Here is a 19,794-nt window from a genome sequence, read left to right on the forward strand (position 1 = left end):
AATATGTTATTTCTTATAAAGGTTACATATAAGAGTATAGGATACTGGAAGGAGAAGTAGCTTAAGAGAAGACTTGGCTTGTTAATCCCAGTTATGCCTTTAATGATCTGTATGACCTTGGCAAGTCATTTCATCTCTCTGGGCATGTGATTACTGATTTATAAAATGAAGTAGGTAGCATAGATTTTAAATATCTTCCACTACTGTATTATTTTTCTTATTCTGTCATGTTAACTATATCTGATTTTAAAGCATATTTTAATATTGTTCATAGCAGATATACTTTAAATTATGTCCCGCAGAATACTATTGCAAGTCATCTTCTGAATAAAGTGTACTTTTATTTTTTTTTTATTATACTTTAAGTTCTGGGGTACATGTGCAGAACATGCAGTTTTGTTACATAGGTATACATGTGCCATGGTGGTTTGCTGCACCCATCAACCTGTCATCTACATTAAATATTTCTCCTAATGCTATCCCTCCCCTAACCCCACTACCCACTAACAGGCCCCATTGTGTGATGTCCCCCGCCCTGTGTCCATGTGTTCTCATTGTTCAACTCCCATTTATGAGTGAGAACATGCGGTGTTTGGTTTTCTGTTCTTGTGTTAGTTTGCCGAGAATGATGGTTTCCAGCTTCATCCATGTCCCTGCAAAGGACATGAACTCATCCTTTCTTATGGCTGCATAGTATTCCATGGTGTATATGTGCCACATTTTCTTAATCTGATCTATTATTGATGGACATATGGGTTGCTTCCAAGTCTTTCCTATTGTGAATAGTGTCACAATAAGCATACGTGTGTGTGTCTTTATAGTAGAATGATTTATAATCCTTTGGGTGTATACCCAGTAATGTGGTGGCTGGGTGAAATGGTGTTTCTAGTTCTAGATCCTCAAGGAATCGCCACACTGTCTTCCACAATGGTTGAACTAGTTTTCACTCCCACCAACAGTGTAAAATCGTTCCTGTTTCTCCACATCCTCTCCAGCATCTGTTGTTTCCTGACTTTTTAATGATCACCATTCTAACTGGTGTGAGATGGTATCTCATTGTGGTTTTGATTTGCATTTCTCTGATGACCAGTGATGATGAGCATTTTTTCACATGTCTCTTGGCTGCATAAATGTCTTCTTTTGAGAAGTGTCTGTTCATATCCTTTGCCCACTTTTTGATGGGGTTGGTTTTTTCTTGTAAATTTGTTTAAGTTCTTCGTAGATTGTGGATATTAGCCCTTTGTCAGATGGGTAAATTGCAAAATTTTTCTCCCATTCTGTAGGTTGTCTGTTCACTCTGCTGATAGTTTCTTTTGCTGTGCAGAAGCTCTTTAGTTTAATTAGATCCCATTTGTCAATTTTGGCTTTTGTTGCCATTGCTTTTGGTGTTTTAGACATGAAGTCTTTGCCCATGCTTATGTCCTGAATGGTACTGCCTAGGTTTTCTTCTAGGGTTTTTATGGTTTTAGGTCTTATGTTTAAGACTTTAGGCTGGGCATGGTGGCTCACGCCTGTAATCCCAGCACTTTGGGAGGCTGAGGTGGGCGGATCATGAGGTCAGGAGATCAAGACCATTCTGGCTAACACGGTGAAACCCCCGTCTCTACTAAAAATACAAAAAAAAAAAAAAAAAAATTAGCCAGGCGTGGTGGCAGGTGCCTCTAGTCCCAGCTTCTCAGGAGGCTGAGGCAGGAGAATGGCGTGAACCTGGGAGGCGGAGCTTGCAGCGAGCGGAGATTCTGAACTGAAGACTGGTGGCCTAGTTTGTTTGAAGGCTTGTTATCCTAAAATGTGTATTTCTTATGCATTCATTATTTTCCAGACCAATGAAAGGGCAAACCTGGTTTGATCATGTAGACATGTCAACTTGATTAAAAGATTAGTTGGCAAGAAATGAAGGGTTCAGGGGGAATTTTAGAACTTACAGAATTTTGCAACTACTTAGGCTCCATTATTTCCAATTCTGGAAAATTTTTAAATTCTTAAATTGCTTTACTGAGACAATTCTATATAATGGTACACTTGCTATATATTACGTTTCAGAAAGGAAATTTAGGACTGAAAATTTTTTACTTGTGGAATTAATTTTATCCTCCTTTTATAACTGATTATTTAAGAAATGCTACGGGAAGATTTTTAGTGTGATACAGTATTGTTAAAAATGAACATAGCACAGAGAAGATGTTGGATGCAACAGTTCTTTAAGGATAAAAGGGTCAGGACTTGACAGTTATTTTGATATTAAAATTAAGCATCAAGATACAACAAAGATGAGGCTGAAGTGTTCAACCTGAATGGTAGGATAAGCTTCCTTAAAGCTTGTGCTGATCTGCTACATCAAGTTATTGCAAGCAATCAGCAATCTAGTTAGTATTTTTTGTCTCAGGATATGTTTTAAGAACAGTAGCACTTTTAGGCCAGATTGATATGGTGAGTACTAATTTATCCCATATTATTGAAGCACAGAGACGATGAACTACACATAAGTTACACAGAAGCTGGGAATCACTAGCAGATGTAATCCATAGTAGTAATTGGTAGGCAAAGATATCTACAAATGGGCAAGTTGTGGCATGTGATTATGATATGTATTGACCTTGTAAGTCAATGTGAGATATTTAGTAACAGTGTTTAAGATAAATTTATATCTTTAATGAGACCTACTAAAAGCAAGGAATAATCTTTAAGTGGCCAATTTAATGAGAAGAAATAATCTTAAGTTGGCAAAGCCTTTAAAATATTGTTCAGCTGGATAAAATATGTGAAACTGTTTTGTAGTATAAAATATTAAATTTAGCATTATTAGAATATCTCATATTCATAGACTATGTTTTGAATTTCCTGCTTATTTTTAAGTTTTTCGCATCTTTCCAATGGGTGAAAATCTGTCATTGTAAAACACACACCAAATAAAACTAGTGTCATTATATAATTATTACGTAGAATACATCTAGCAGCTATATAGAAGAGGGAGTATTCCTCTGACATGATAAATTATTTCTAGAAAAATTTTATCAAAAATATCACATTACCATTCTGTAACAAACTTTATTTTACCTAACAAATTTGGGGCTTATTTGTGTGTGTGTGTGTGTGTGTGTGTGTGTGTGTGTGTGTGTGTGTTTAATCACAGCAGTTACATTTTGCTTTAAAAGCAGAAATAATTTTTCTCTAAACTTGGGACATTGCATTCTTATAGGAGAGTTACTGAAATTAAGAACTAAGAATATTTTAGGATTTGTAGCACGTTTACAAAGGAAAAGTCAACATCGTAATAAAAAGTGATATAAATTAAAATTATTTTTTACTTAATACTGATTTTCACTCTATTGGACCTTTTTCTTTCTCGTTAATAACTATTCCTTTTGGTGAGTGTTTAATTGAAGAGCAGCTTTAAGAAATGACCAATGCATTCTATTTTGTGTTTTGGCCAAAGTTAGTTAGTGGTCATATATTTGAAATGGTTATCTACTTACTCTAGCTGGCTTCTAATGGTACTATAGGGCATTTATCACAGTCTCATAAAATGTGGATAGCTTTATCTCGTCCAAGAATTTTAGTCATTCTTTTGTCATTTTGAATTTGTTAGTAATCCATAAAGAATATGATTCATTAAGTGTGGAAATCTTTGGTAAATTCATATTCATCACATTTTTATTATTCCAGGAACCAACCAACCTAATTTTTGTTTTTGCTTTGTAATAAATGAAAATCTTTCAAGAGCATATGGACTTTATCATACGTACAAAAACTAAACAGATAGTTCCCTTTGGATGTGCACATTCCACAGACATCTAATACTTGGTTATATTGCATTGTACTAGAAACTAAATGAGCTCTAAAGGAAGTAGAAAATATAATTCTTGGCCTCTATGAATAGGGGGGAAAAGACTTCCCTTGATAAAACGCTCAAAAAACTATGCCAAGAAAATGTATTCATGCATGTATGCAATGAATAAATATTAAGTATCAGCTATGGGCCTAGCCCTTATTTTAGGAACTGGGAAATCACCGTTGAACAAAACAGAAATCCTGGCCTTTATGGGAGCATGTGCTAGTGCAGTTGACAGACAAACTAAAAAACAAGATAAGTGAAATAGATAAATATGTTGGATAGTAACAAGTGCCATGGAGAAAAATAAAGCCGAGAAAGTGGGTAGAGAGTGTTAGGTCATTGCAGTTTTAAATAACGTTGTGAGCAAAAGCTTATTAGAGCAGAAGATGCTTGAATGAAAACTTAAAAGTGATGAGGAACTGAGTCATTAGAGTATCTGTGGAAAGAGTATTTAGGCAAAGGAATAACACAGAAGTGCATAGAGCAGTGGATGGGAGCATACCCAGTGTGTTTAAAGAGCAGCAAGGAAGCAAAGTGGGGCTAAAGAAGAATAAAGGAGATGAAGGGAGGCTGTTAGAGTAATCCACACAAGAGATTATAGTAGGTCACAGCATTATGGTAGCAATAGAGGAGGTAAGAAATCAGGATTTGTTGACAGTAGGATATAGGTTATTAAAAAGAGGGGAATCACAATTTTGGGTTTGTTAAGCGGGAGAATCATATTTTTTGAAGTTTATTAACCAGTGTTTAGTTATTGAAACTAATGTATTGTTTTAAGCCTTTTTTATTGTGGTAAAATATATAAGATTTGCCATTTAGCCATTTTTAAGTATTCAGTTCAGTGGCATTAAGTACATTCTGAAATTCAGTTTTGTATGTAAAAATGTTCTCTCAGCCAAGCGTGATGGCTCATACCTATAATCCAGCACTTTGGAAGCATAAGGCAGGAGCATGACTTGAGTTCAGGAGTTTGAAACCAGCTGGGCAACATAGGGAGACCCTGTCTCTACAAAAAATAAAAAATTAACCTGGCATGGTGGCATGTGCCTGTGATTCCAGCCACTTGGGAGGCTGAGGTGGGAGGATCCCTTACGCCCAGAAAGTTGAGGCTGCAGTGCACTGTGATTGTGCCACTGCCCTCCAGCCTGGGCGACAGAGCAAGACCTTGTTTCAAAAACGGAAACAGAATTCTCTGTTCTTAAAATATCAGCATTGTTGCTTATGAACAAAAGCAATTTAGAGCCGATTGTGCTTTACTGCCAAGAGCATTGAGCACCAAGCATTCTGCAAGCCTTAGAATCCTTGTTTGAGAGATTGAGACAAATAGAAAAACCAACATGAAAATTAGTGTCATATTTCCAAAACAGATCTTCTTTTGAAAACTAACTTTTCATTTAAATATCATTTTTTAACTTTTCATCTAAGTGAGTATGATTTTTAATTGGGTCACTGTTTAAAATAATTCGAGCATGTCTTATTTGCCTTTGATTCACTCAGAAAGGAAATGCTCAAATAAAGTTGTGTTATATATCTGGAGCTTAAGGAGCTTTTCAGAAATGAAATAAGTATTCCCTGCTTCATAATTTGTCTACTTTACTTTTAGAATGCTCTTAAAGTCTATTCTTTATTTGTAGTTTGATTTTTTAAATTATATTTTATAATTAATTTTGAATTTACATAAGTTATATTTAAGGTGATGTTCATCTTTTGTGAATTATGAACCTAGGAAATCCCTTCTGTTTGTTGATTTCAGTGTCTCTTTTTCTAGGGAACAAAGAAGGAAGAGATTGAAGGTGAAGCAGAAGTGTCTGGTTTAATTCAGCCTGCCGAAGTGTTTGCTCCCAAAAGCCTGGTGTTGGTATCCAGATTATATTATCCAGAAATTTTTAGGGTAAAGAACACATAGTTATCATTATTACTTTGTATTATTGTGTGAGTCTCTTGAGTGAACCATGGTACAAGTTCTTTGGATTGAAAATATTGTTAGATTGATTTAGGAATTCATCTATGAAATACAGTTAGCATGAACAGAAGAAATATTTTCATGTTGGATGAAATAAATACCTGAATAAGTTAATGGGACTACTAAAACTTCTAAGGATACAGTGTTTGTTTTAAAATAGGTCCCACATTTATTGAATCCAGAATGTATACATCCTAAAGAAATAATTTGACTACCTGTAGTAAATGTAAATGCATAAGTGATTTAACAAATTCGTGTATGTATATTCACCTTATGAGGAATCAAGTTCAAGTAAATAGGGTGGGTGTTTGAGATTTCAAATAATTCTGATATACTTCTGTCAAAATAGTCTTAAAATATTGCTTCCAGGTATTTTCTTGTTTTAGAAACACAGAATTTTCAAATGTAAGAGGAAATTTTTATTCATTTGTAAATATTTGTGCTAAGATACAATTTCAGTAAAACTTTTCTAGAAATTGAGATTATTTGTGTTATAAAAGAAATGAATTAGTGTCAAGATTTCAATGACAATGGTTAACTCCAAGCAAATACTAAGTTTTCAGAGTCACAAATTTTGCTATACTGAAAGATTCATAAAGATTGCATTATGTCTATTTTACCACTTACCTCCTTCTCAACTCAGTGTTAATCTTACAATCTTGTCTCTGTTTTGCAATCCTTTCTTACAATTCACATGTTAAATTTTTCTGTAGAATAAGCATTCTGGATTTATAAGAACCACCAAACAAGATAAAATTTCTTAGTTTTTATCTTGAGATTTAGAGTTCAACAAACTAAGTTGAGACAAAAACAGTATTAGCCCTACAGATTTGCTAGAGTAGTTATCAGAGCACAAACATCTGTTTTACAAATTGTGGATTTCTGCTTTCTATAAACTCATCTCAGAAGCTCATTTGGAGGTTCTGGTTCTAAGGAAAATTTAATAAACTTAATTTTTGCTGTTTAAAATGTATTCCATGTTCACTGCATAATATACTTTACTAGGTTCAAAGAGAAATTGTCCTAGAGCAGATGTCATAACAATTTATTTTTAATGCTTTTTCCATGAAATAATTACATGTATTTATCTTTTTGCAGGCTTGCCTGGGTTTGATCTATACCGTGTATGTGGACAGCCTGAACGTCTCCTTGGAAAGTCTAATTGCAAACCTTTGTGCCTGCCTTGTCCCAGCGGCTGGAGGGTCTCAGGTAAATAGAATAGAAAGAGAGGTGGAGGAGGATTGTTCCTCTTCCCCTCTCCTCCAGTTAATTTAATTTATGGAGAAAGGGAAAGAAATAATTCTTTAAATATTTTTGTTTTAAGGAAGATCCTACTTTAGTTAAGCGTTGTCCCCATGGTCTGCTTTCTAGACACTCAAGATTCCATTCTTTTCTTAGGTCATGAGGTTAATTTTAACACAGGGTTCATCTTTCACATAGCATAATTAGAAGTCATATTTTGTGTAACTTGAACTGCAGTTTGTATTTTCTTGGAAATATATTAAGTTGAACTTTTAAATGTGCTCTTTTACCTTTCTTACTCCCGTATGTAGTTACACCTCATTTTTATTAACCTAAATTGAAAAATGTTGGAGTGATAAAAATTAGAAGATGACATTAAGAAAACTCTCAACACAGTTCTTTGTTACATTGTAACTACTTATTAATAGATTCATTTATTCTGTATGTCTTGAGATTTTCATATTTGTCTCTAAAGTAGAAAAATAAGAATCTCTGCTGCTATGATTTATTTATTGTTTCTTGGTCAAACATACTTTTAAAAGAATAGATTTTTTCCTTAAACCCTAAAAAAATGAATAGTTGATAATTTATTTTGCTTATTCTTATATAATATTGGGGAAGAGGACAGCCTTCTAAAAATCACATTGTCTTCAGTCTGACAAAGATCCTGCTTATAGTGGGACTGGCATTTCTTTTTCTTGCCCTTCGCCTTTTTACTTCCATCTTTCTCATTGTCTTTTGTCTTAAATTTTTATCCTCGTTTTTTCTCTGTCTCTGTTGCTCTCTCCTCCTTCATTCTTCTACCTCTGCTCAAAGGGCAGAATATTAAATGTGAGTTTGGTCACAGATGGGTCTAAACTTGAATTGCTTTGTGAGCCTTTATTGAAGTTGTTGACTTTAACATTTCATTATTTTTTAGCCAGTTATGATTATCAATGATTTTTGTGTCTTATCTCTACTAGATTTTCAACTTTCAACCACTGAATTTTCTTATGCCACTTAAGTATACAAAGAACTTAAATGTTTTGGGGTATACGTTGTTGCCCTTTGTATCTGTTAATTGGATCTTATATGGTCGTTTGCTCTAAAAATGAACATCGAAGGTATTTTTAGTTTTTTAAAAATGTCTGAAATCGTGTGTGTGTGTGTGTTTGTGTTTCTCCCATTCTGCAGAAGCTGTTTTCTTTGGGTGCAGGAGATAGACAGCTGATCCAGACTCCTTTACATGATAGTCTTCCTGTCACAGGCACTAGCGTGGCTCTCCTGTTCCAGCAATTGGGTATGTCTTTTCTCCCATTTTCAATGTCATCTTGTAGAAGCCTATGATTAAAGGATTTATTTTAAGTCGACATCACCTCACATGAATCAAGAAAATATTTTTTAAACCATTAAATATTTTATATATAGGATATATATAATTTGTGGATCCTGATCTTACCTAGTGTTCATTCTTTTTAAAAATTTTAACCCAGGCCCCTTTTTTCCTTAGGTCAGTTAGACTTTTAGAAAGTGGATGGGACGGGTGTGGTAGCTCATGCCTGTAATCACGGTAATTTGGGAGGCCGAGGCAGGAGGATTGTTTGAGCCCAGGAATTTGAGACCAACCTGGACAACATAGTGAGACCCCATATCTACAGAAAAAAATTTTAAAACATTAGCTGGGCATGTTGGTGCACACCTGAAATATCAGCTACTAGGGAGGCTGAGGTAGGTGTATCACTTGAGCCCAAGAATTCAAGACTTCATTGAGCTATGATGGTGCCCCTGTACTCTAACATAGAAAGAAGGAAAGTGGACATATTTTCTTTATGCTAAAAGATGAATAGATGATATATTTTGCGTTTCCATAAATGAACTACTTTTGTAGAAACCTTGTCAGATGGGACTATGAGTCTCATTCTTCTCATCCCACCATCTATATGAGGACTTTATCTCCAATTTTTCAGCAGTGGCTAGGATGAAAGATTGGGAGGATTCTAGAAAGTGTCCACTGTACATTGGATAGCTTTTACATTATTTAAGAAAAATATAACTTAAAAATGAGGATATTTCAAACCAGGGCTGCCCAAAGATTCCCATTTACATTACCTCTGACTTGTCTTTTATATATCCTGCCTATGAGTGTCCCACTCTCATTGTTCTCCATCTGTGTTTGTCTTTTCCTAGTTATGCTGAAATCTTCCCTTCCCTAAGGTCCATACCCTGCCTCTTCATGGAATTCTTAATTTCCTTCACAGAAATTCTACCCTCTTGCTTCCCTCCTGTCTCTTGTTGAATTTTGCTTGTAGTTTTGCTCTGTATCTTACCACCCTTTTCATCAGTGTCCCTATCCATATTCTTCTGCTTTAACTTCAAACAGTGAAAGTTAGAAAGCCTTAGAGGAGATTAGTATAAATATAAATAGTCTTCTGATATCTGAATTAAAATGAGTGGTGATATCAATTTCAAAGTAATTCTTTCCAGCTACATTTGCCTCTTCTCACACCAACTCTAAAATAATATCTCCCTTTGGTCAAAAGATACAAAATTTCAATTAGGAGGAATAAGTTCAACATATCTACTATGCAACATGGTGACTACAGTTAATAACAATGTATTGTATACTTGAACATCATTAAGAGAATGGATTTTAAGTGTTCTTACCACAAAAAAAAAAGTATGTGAAGCAATGCATATATTAATTAGCTCAATTTAGCCTATCTGCAATGTGTACATATTTCAAAACATCATGTTGTACACTGTAAATATATAGTTTTTGTCAATTAAAAAAATTACGTCTCCCTTCTCTTCTAGTGCAAGTTTTTACTCATTGAGCATAGTTAAGCCTTAACATATTTAAAGCTATTTTCTTTAATGTCATATTAAATAGATATTTAATGCATATCTATCTAATGTGATGTACGTAATCCCTTCCTGCTGGCATGTCTCCAAAGAACATCTTGTTGATTACATTCTCCCTCCACAAACTTTTGGAAATTAACAAAAAATTTTTTTTTGGAAACAGGCTCTTAGTTGTCACCAAGGCTGGAATGCAGTGGCATGAACACAGCTCACTACAGCCCCCAGCACCCTGGGCTCAAGCAGTCTTCCCTCCTTAGCCTCTTGGGTAGCTGGGATGATAGGCACATGCAATCATACCCAGTTAATTTTTTTAATTTTTTTTGTTTTATAGAGACAGGGTCTTGCCACGTTGCCCAGGCTGTTCTCAGACTCCTGGGCTCAAGCAGTCCTCCCGCTTTGGCCTCCCAAAGTGCTGGGATTATAGGCATGAGCCACTGCACACAGCCTGGAAGTAAATTTAGTAGTTTCATGGACTACCTGCACCTTGTCTGTGGTCCCTACTAACCATTGACTTAATTGATTTTAGCCAAGAACCATTCACCTGATCTTTTTTACTTTAAAAAAGGTTGTATACCTCTAAAGGGTCAATCAAAGCAGAGGTTTACTATGAAAAGGTATAGAAGGATATGACACAAATGAAATTATTTCACATTTCCAAATGTGAACTTAATGAGTACCTTATAAACCTCTATGGTCTTAGTTTTACAATGAGTTATGAGGGGGGAGGAGAGGAGGGGTTGTAACCAGCATTTAGCGTCGAGGACCAGGGATATTAAACATCCTGCAGTTTGTGCGATGTTTAGGTACCAGAAGCATTTTTACCCCCAATACCATTAGCATTCCCACTGGAAAAAAAAACAAAACAACTACTGTAGATAAAGTATAAATTTCTAAAACCCGGAGCTCTCTTCCAGTAATGGTGGCCTCTGTAATTCAGAAAATCTTAACAATGACAACTTGAAAAGATACACAAATATAAAGAACATCCGCTAGACCAGGCACAGTGGCTCATGCCTGTAATCCCAGCACTTTGGGAGGCCAAGGCAGGTGGATCACTTTAGGGCAGGTGTTCGAGACCAGCCTGGCCAACGCACTGACACCCTGTCTCTACTAAAAATAGAAAACATTAGCAGAGCATGGTGGTGGGCGCCTGTAGTGCCAGCTACTCAGGAGGCTGAGGCATGAGAATCGCTTGAACCCGGGAGGAGGAGGTTGCAGTGAGCCAAGATCATGCCACTTCACTCCAGCCTGGGCGACAGAGTGAAACCCTGTCCCAAAATAAACAAATAAAATAAAATAAAAATAACATCTGCTTGAAGGCCTCAGAGCCAGTAAATAATTGCCAAGCCATGATGCAGGAGAAAATGAAGTGAGCCAGACATTTGGGACCATTTTTTCCTAAGGACACTTGTTGATTTTGGAAGAAATGGCTGAGAAGCTGATCAGTACTATTGATATCTTATGGGGAAGAGGGAAAATTGGAATTTAAATTTTACCAAGGTGGATTTTTTTTTATGAAGCTCTCATAATTTGAGTTGAGACCATAAAAGGCCACAGCCTGGGAGTAGGTAAATCAGAAGTATTGGCTCCCTCGGGAACTACAATACAGCTTGAAATCATTTCAGTTTCTTGAGTTGGATTAAGGTAATCTTTGATGCTACTGTCTATCCATCTCATAGAAGTAAAAGTATATTCTCTCTGAAACAAGATAACTACATTCTAGACCTCCAATTTGTCTGTGAATTTTTATATACCTGCCCTGTACTCAATCAAAAATAACCAGAAACGTGAGGACCAAAACTATATGAAAGAAATGCGAAAGAAACCATAGACAATATGAAAGAACCACAGGGGCTCTAGCAAATAGAGTTATCAGATGCAGTTATTAAAATAACTATATTTGAAATAGTGAAGGAAATAAATAGTCAAGACTGAGAATTTGGGAGTGACATTAATCAGATAGAGGAATAGGAAATTCCAGCCCTCCCTCCCTCCCTCCCTGACAGAAACACTGATTTAACAAAGATTTACTGACAAAAATCCCTACATGACAATTCCAGATTCTAGTTAAGAAATTACAGTACTTCAGACTTGCACAAAGCAGAGAATAGCAGCATTGAAATGTGTAAATAGAGCAATTTTATGTTACCTGTATCAGCCCCTTCCTCAACTCTCTCAGGCTTGTGGGTACGGGGAGGAGAGAAGAGTGGAGCTTGCATCCCAAATTCTGGCTGTTGAGCAAGCTGCCTAAGGGACTTGTTTCTGTGTTGCCTCGTTGGAAGCACAAGCAGGAGCTGACATAGTTTGGATGTCTGGGGTGGCTGAGAACAAAGAAGGGGTTTGGGGGGATGCTTGCTGTGACCTGCACAGCTTGGTGTGATTGGAAGAAGGCACACAACTTGAGGCTTATCAACCTTGGCGAGAAGCGGGAGGAGCATTTTGTGTTGAGACTTCAGAGTGCTTCCCTGAGTACTGGTAAAAATGTGAATGAATTAGACCTCTTATTCATGGCTAATAGGAATATGAAATGGTACCACTATCTTGGAACACAGTTTGACTATTTTTTTTAAAGTTTAAAAATGTTCATAAAAATATTTGTATGTGAATGTTCATAGCTATTTTAATTATGGTAGTGAAAAACTGGAGACAAACTCAGTGTCCACCAGTGGTAAAGGATAATTGATTATGGAAGTGGATAAAGCATCTGTGGTATGTTCATACAACGTAATACTACTAAGCTAAATGAAAAATGAATGGCTGATACACGCAACCTAGATTAACCTGAAAATAATTATTTTGAATGAAAAATGTCAGAAAAATTATATACGGCATGATTCGGTTTCTCTAAAGTTCTAAAAAATGTAGTCTAATCTATGGTGATGGAAACAGGTCACTGGTTGTTTCATGGACAGGAAGAGTGAGATTACAAAGGGACACGAGGAAACTTTCTGGATGATATTTGTGTATACACTCTTGATTGTGGTGATGGTTTTATAAGTATGTACATAAGTCAAAATGTATCAGATTCTTTAAAAAAATGAAAAACATATAGTCACACCAAAACTTGTACATGAATGTTCATAGCAGCATTATTTATAAGAGTCAGAAAGTGGAAGCAATCCAAATGTCATTCAGCTGATGAATGGATAAACAAATTGTGATATATCTGCACAATGGAAAATTATTCAGCCATAAAATGGAATGGAGTATTGATACATGCTACAACCTGGGTGAATCTTGGAAACATGCTAAGTAAAAGAAACCAGGCACAAAAACCGTATATTATATGATCGTGTTTATGTGGAATGTCCAGAATAGGCAAACACATAGAGGCAAAGCAGATTAGTGATTATGAGGGGCTTGAGGGATGGGGCCATGAGAAATAACTGCCAATGGGTGTGGCGTTTCTTTTGAGGAATTAAATTCTTCTACAATTGGATACTAATGGTGCTTGTACAACCTTGTGACTACACTGAAAACCACTGAATTGTATACTTTAAAATGGGGAATTTATGGTATGAGAATTAAGAAAAAATGTTACTGTTAGAGGCTTGTTAAAAGAACTCAGGAGCCATCTTGAAGAGGCTCACAACTGATCTAAGATGATAGAATTTGAGCTTCAAAAATTACAATAATTGCAGTTGGTTGAAACCCAGCAAATATTTTAAGATCCATGAATTCATAATATTAAAAAGGGATTGTCACCTACCTCAGAATATGATAAAGAACAATTTATCTTGAAAACTTATCCATAAAGAAAAAAATGATAACCAATAGTAGTTGAGGGCAATTATCTTTTTTAGAAAGTCTTCTAATTAATAAAGGTAAAAGAAATGATAGAAATAGAGTATCATTTTGCAATCCTCAATGAACCAAGATCTAAGTTTCAACAGCTGTTACCACAAAAAGAAAAACAAGCAAGTATTATGTGCCTAACCTTACCAAACACTACTTTTATTGTTTTGCCAAAGGGATTAAACCTGAGTCTGATCACAGAAAATGTAGAAAATAGAGGAACACATTAAACTGCACCAAGAGAATGTAATTACCAAAATCCAGGCTGTTGGAAACTCTCTTAGTCAAATGTCCCAGGTTCTTTAACAATCTGGAGGTTCCTCAACCTCGAGATTGAAAGAGATTTAAAAGACATACAACTTTTTAATAGAGTGAGACTAAACTGTAGTGTCTACGGATGTACTTTTGGGTGATAAAAACTGCCTATAGAAAAAAATCAGGAAAGTGGATAATATTAAATAAAAGCATGGTGACTCTTGGCAGTAGAGAGATTATGACCGGGGGGTACATAAAAGGGGCTTCCAGGGGCTTTTACTTTTGCTGGCAAAGTTCTCTTTCTTGATGTGGGTGGTATTTTTAAGATAATTTATTAAGCCATACATTTGATTTGTGTGCTTTTCTATATCTGTGTTTTATAATTAAAAGATTTTTTTAACTTGTAAAATTATTAATGTCCTTTATGTGCATACCTAATATTTTTTTAAAACCTTAAAAATATATATTTAAGCAAAATACAGATTTTATCCTTCTCACATAACAAAAAGTCTACATACAGGTAGGCAGTCCAGGGCTGATATGTATTGATTCTGGAATATCTTCAGGGATGTTACAGAAATTCTATCCTATGCTTTTTTCCCCTGTTTGTTTATAAGAAGTTTTTCCTAAAACTTACGTGTCTTATTGTGTACTCTATATCTGGCATAATGCCTCAGGTACAAAAGGCATCAATGTTTATTGAATAAATGAAAGAATGCACTAGCTATGAGGAAGTGGTAATCATATTATAGAAGATTTTTCTGTGTACTGATGAAGTATGCCGGAATACATAATAATTGGTCATTTGAAGATCAAATTTTATTATTTTATTTTACTCTAGTATTTTCAGCTTCATTATCTTTTGCTTGCATGTTGTAAATTCACTTTTTTCTGGGAAAGAATGGGGAAAAGATAAGGAAGCATAGCAGAAAGAAAGATGCAGTGCAGTGTGCAGAGTTGTTGTTTCCAAAGCATATGATGGTGATAATTCTGTATAAAGGCATTCTCTTATCACCAGTCATTTTGTTTGGACTTTGTCAAAGGCCAATATTAGTCCGTTATCAGAGTTCACGAGCTGGGTTGCGGGTAGTGGTGGTAGCGGATTTTACAAAGCACAGACAGGAAGCAGATAAGACTGTAAGATCCTTTTGTAGCCTTGACTAGTTTTCCTGTGAAAGGTCTAAATGTAATGATAGCATTTCCTTTGTTCTTCTCTCTAAGAATTGTCATGATAATGAATTTGTTTTTCACAGTTTAAAAGGTCTCTGTGTTTTTCTGAACTAATTATATGGACTCTGCCATTCCAAGCTTCACTCCCTACAATTTCCTGTTAATGGCCTTCATCTCTTGTTTACTGTCTTTTGTTTATTTGGTTTTTGTTTTTTTTGGTTGTTTTTTTTTTTTTTGGCAGCCTATGTGAACTATTTTTGTTTACCTGAGGATTAGTGTTTTAAGTGTACTAACAATGCTGGGATTTTTAATGTTAATAAGTTTGTATTCACAGGAACTGGTTTTTATAGACCCTGTGATATTTTAATCTAATCCATACCCGTTTAAACTTGGGTGTCCCTCCCTGCCCCAAATAATCTTGTAAAATGGTCTTGACATCTTTTGTCATGTCTGTTCACCTGTAATTTGGATTTTACTAGAACATGTACTAGTTTTAGAATATGTATCCAACAGTTTTCACAGTATACTCTTTAACAGACATTTTTGAAAACTGACTAAAATGATCCCGGGCCATCAGCTATCAACACTTTGTTTCCACAGTTAAACCACATTAATCTTGTATCATTTGTGTTTGTACCTTTTTCTATGTATACTTTCTTTTTACTTGTCCATGTTTAACTTTGGCCAGTTTTTTATTAGCTATTGATGGGTCAATATGTCTCCATTGATGATCTCTGATATTAAATATAGGTTGTTTTTTTTTAAAGTTCTTAAAGTTTTTGTTCAGTTTGTCTTACAAATATTATTCTTACTTTGTACATAAAAGTTATTAAAATGTTGACTGTAGCCATTCCTTGCTATTCGGCAAGTTGTTTCAGTTTTAAAATGCTTTAATGGAAAACCTTTGGTAGTCTCACTTTTGTCTTTCCCTGGAAAAACTTCTCTCTGTAATACTGTGTGATTATTTTTGAAGTGATAATGTTACTGGCAGTGAACCCATAGGGGTCTGCAGCAAAAATTGTTGCCTCCTCAGAAGAAAAAATTCAGCCAAGGGGCCTAAGGCAGAGTGAGAGACCAAGGCAAGTTTTAGAGCAGGAGTGAAAGTTTATTAAAAAGTTTTAGAGCTAGAACAAAAGGAAGTAAAGTACACTTGGAATTGGGCCAAGCGGGCAACTTGAGAGAGCAAGTGCACAGTTTGGCTTTTTGACTTGGGATTTTGTAGGTTGGCATGCCTCTGGGTGGTTGCATTTCTCCTCCCCTGATTCTTCCCTTGAGATAGGCTCTCTGCATACACAGTGGCCTGCTAGCACCTGGGAGGGGCTTCACGTGCAGTGTGTTTACTGGAGTTGTACACATGCTCACTTTAGGCATTTTTTCTTTACCAATCCAGTGTTCCTAGAGGAAGGTCATATAGCAGTTAAACTCTGCCATTTTGCCTCTTACTGCACCTGCGTGAGCTCACTCACCCAACTCCTGAGCTCTTATTAGGAAGCTGCTGATCACCAATTTCAGGTATTTTCTATCTTGGGAAACTGCCCTTCCCTGGCACCACTGTGACCAATTATTATTTTAGAGAGAGAGTTTAACAACTTACCTGACCATCACCTGATGATCGCCTGACATTCCTGGTTGGGGTTGGGCAGGGGAAGGAGGTTCTCCTGCTCTGCTTATGTCTGTCTGAATATCTACTATAACAATAAGAACATTTGTAGGAGCCTTAAAAATAACTTACGTTCCTAAAACATAAAGATGAAAAGATGCCAGAGGTAACAATGAAAGCTTAGGATGTGTAAAAATGTTTTCTTTAAAAACAAAATACTGATTGGTAAATTGCTGAACCATCCAATTAATGCATCAATTGTAGGATGATTTTTGTCCTTTTTACTTAAATGATCAACATCTAGGGCCTCAGATCATGTTTCTGTCTTAGTTTTCTCAGCTTATTCATATAGCATTATCACTTGTTTTAATCTTATTCTCACTTATAAGGGGAAAAAATGAAGTCGTCTTTTTTTTTCAATGTTTGAATTTGAAGGAAGCTTGCTTATTTTTCTCATATTAATCTGTCTTTTGTCACAAGGGTCTGTCCCGACAACAAACTTATCAGGGTTAAAAAAAATTTTAAAGAAAATATATTTCCTCTCCTATCATAAAAACATAGTTTGCAAATTTGAGTACACAAGATTTTAAACTATTACTAATAATGGCATCTTGTGCCCTATTTTGCTATATCTATGATTAATTATTTTTTGACAGTTGAATATCAGCTATGTTCTTTGGGGATTTGAAGCAAATTAAATCTCCTTGCTAGCCCATTCTGGAGCACTTTTCTGAAGAAACTGCTTACCACGTGTACCATGTGCTTACCTTCAGAGGCCTAAGGATCTCTAACGAAAACTGTTCCAATGTAATTTCTTCTAATAAATGGCATGGGAGTCTATAATAAAGTTCCCATAATACCCTCCTGCTTATATGATGGTAGAAGTGTGTTTTTTTCACCAAATGTTTACAAAGCCATTATTATGTGCCAGCTCCTGAGTTAGTCACTGGGGAAATAAACATGAACAAATCACAGCTCTTATCCCAGATGTACTTAGCCTAATGGAAAAACAAGTATCGTTTTAAAACTATAGTAGAATATAATTAGTGCAATAATAGCGGTACCAAGAGCAAACTCTTACTTGCTAGAAAAGTGGAATAAGGGCATTCTAGAAGGAGAAGCATATTTAGCAGTTTAGGAAGTTATGAAAGGCCTTCATGGAATAGTAAGATGTTTGGTGAAGCCTGAGAACAGGGTTGTAGGAAGTAGTCAGAATGTTATTAAGAAACTGATTGCTTTTCATTTCAAAATTAAAGATTAAATATTTATGCTAGTTCTATAAAGAAACCATTGTAAAAATATCAAAGACTGACAGTCTGACCAATTGAGTCCTTGTTGACTGGTGTACTATGCTTGCTCAAATCACATATGAAGAAAGTAGTTGCTACATGATATAATCTGAGGAAAGTTCGGAAAGATCCTGGTTCAAAACTGTCCTGCCCATTGTCCTTTTTTGGCACTTAGATGCTAATATTAAATAGCTCTATCTTTGCATTGAATTATCTATAAAGAATGTAAATGCTCTAAGGCAAGAGAGTCATTAGGTATCGTTGTTCCTTGTCACAAAGTTCTCTTGTCTAAAATTTCTGTTTGTTCTTTCAGCATTTTAGTGGTTAATATTTTTATAAAATATGGCTACTCCACCATTTAAGTATATAGTTTCCAAATGGTGGCAGGATGAAGTACCTTTTTTTTTCCTGTGCTCTGTAACATTTGATACATAGCTCTATTATTTTATGTTTTAACCGTTTATTTACCAGTCTTTTGTCTTCACTGAACTGTGAGCTTCTAAGAGCCTGTCTCATATTTCTTTATATCCATCCCTAGAATTTTATGATTGATGATATATCTCAGTAGTTCAGTAATAATGTAATAGTGGCAGAAGGGAAGAAAGGGAAAAGAAAGGAGGAAGTTTGAATTAAAAGAGTTATTTCCGAGGTGGAGGAGCCAAGATGGCCGAATAGGAACAGCTCCGGTCTACAGCTCCCAGCGTGAGCGACGCAGAAGACGGGTGATTTCTGCATTTCCATCTGAGCTTTGAAGAGAGCAGTGGTTCTCCCAGCACGCAGCTGGAGATCTGAGAACGGGCTGACTGCCTCCTCAAGTGGGTCCCTGACCCCTGACCCCCGAGCAGCCTAACTGGGAGGCACCCCCCAGCAGGGGCAGACTGACACCTCACACGGCCGGCTGGGTACTCCAACAGACCTGCAGCTGAGGGTCCTGTCTGTTAGAAGGAAAACTAACAAACAGAAAGGACATCCACACCAAAAACCCATCTGTACATCACCATCATCAAAGACCAAAAGTAGATAAAACCACAAAGATGGGGAAAAAACAGAGCAGAAAAGCTGGAAACTCTAAAAAGCAGAGCACCTCTCCTCCTCCAAAGGAACGTAGTTCCTCACCAGCAACGGATCAAAGCTGGACGGAGAATGACTTCGACGAGCTGAGAGAAGAAGGCTTCAGACGATCAAATTACTCCGAGCTACGGGAGGATGTTCAAACCAAAGCCAAAGAAGTTGAAAACTTTGAAAAAAATTTAGAAGAATGTGTAACTACAATAACCAATACAGAGAAGTGCTTAAAGGAGCTGATGGAGCTGAAAACCAAGGCTCGAGAACTACATGAAGAATACAGAAGCCTCAGGAGCCGATGCGATCAAATGGAAGAAAGGGTATCAGCGATGGAAGATGAAATGAATGAAATAAAGCGAGAAGGGAAGTTTAGAGAAAAAAAGAATAAAAAGAAACGAGCAAAGCCTCCAAGAAATATGGGACTATGTGAAAAGACCAAATCTACGTCTGATTGGTGTACCTGAAAGTGACGGGGAGAATGGAACCAAGTTGGAAAACACTCTGCAGGATATTATCCAGGAGAACTTCCCCAATCTAGCAAGGCAGGCCAACATTCAGATTCAGGAAATACAGAGAACACCACAAAAATACTCCTCGAGAAGAGCAGCTCCAAGACACATAATTGTGAGATTCACCAAAGTTGAAATGAAGGAAAAAATGTTAAGGGCAGCCAGAGAGAAAGGTCGGGTTACCCTCGAAGGGAAGCCCATCAGACTAACAGCGGATCTCTCAGCAGAAA

General features: G+C 36.1%; 1 protein-coding gene across 10 annotated transcripts in view; it reads left to right on the top strand.

Moving 5' to 3' along the window:
* SBF2 (SET binding factor 2) overlaps positions 1–19,794 on the top strand; it is a 544,825-nt gene that overhangs the window by 261,194 nt on the left and 263,837 nt on the right. For 9 of the 10 annotated variants that reach the window (XM_063728148.1, XM_054524676.2, XM_054524670.2 and 6 more), the window contains 3 exons: positions 5,604–5,726; positions 6,897–7,007; positions 8,214–8,319. Coding sequence is in view for 8 of the 10 variants with exons in the window: in XM_054524670.2 (XP_054380645.1) it covers positions 5,604–5,726; positions 6,897–7,007; positions 8,214–8,319 (340 nt within the window). In the remaining 2 variants the exon portion in view is untranslated. Of the gene's footprint in view, positions 1–5,603; positions 5,727–6,896; positions 7,008–8,213; positions 8,320–19,794 lie in introns of those variants that run through there. The other variant, XM_054524677.2, reaches the window with a different exon arrangement.

This window comes from Pongo abelii, chromosome 9, assembly GCF_028885655.2.
Source record: "Pongo abelii isolate AG06213 chromosome 9, NHGRI_mPonAbe1-v2.0_pri, whole genome shotgun sequence".
In the NCBI taxonomy this organism is placed as follows: domain Eukaryota; kingdom Metazoa; phylum Chordata; class Mammalia; order Primates; family Hominidae; genus Pongo; species Pongo abelii.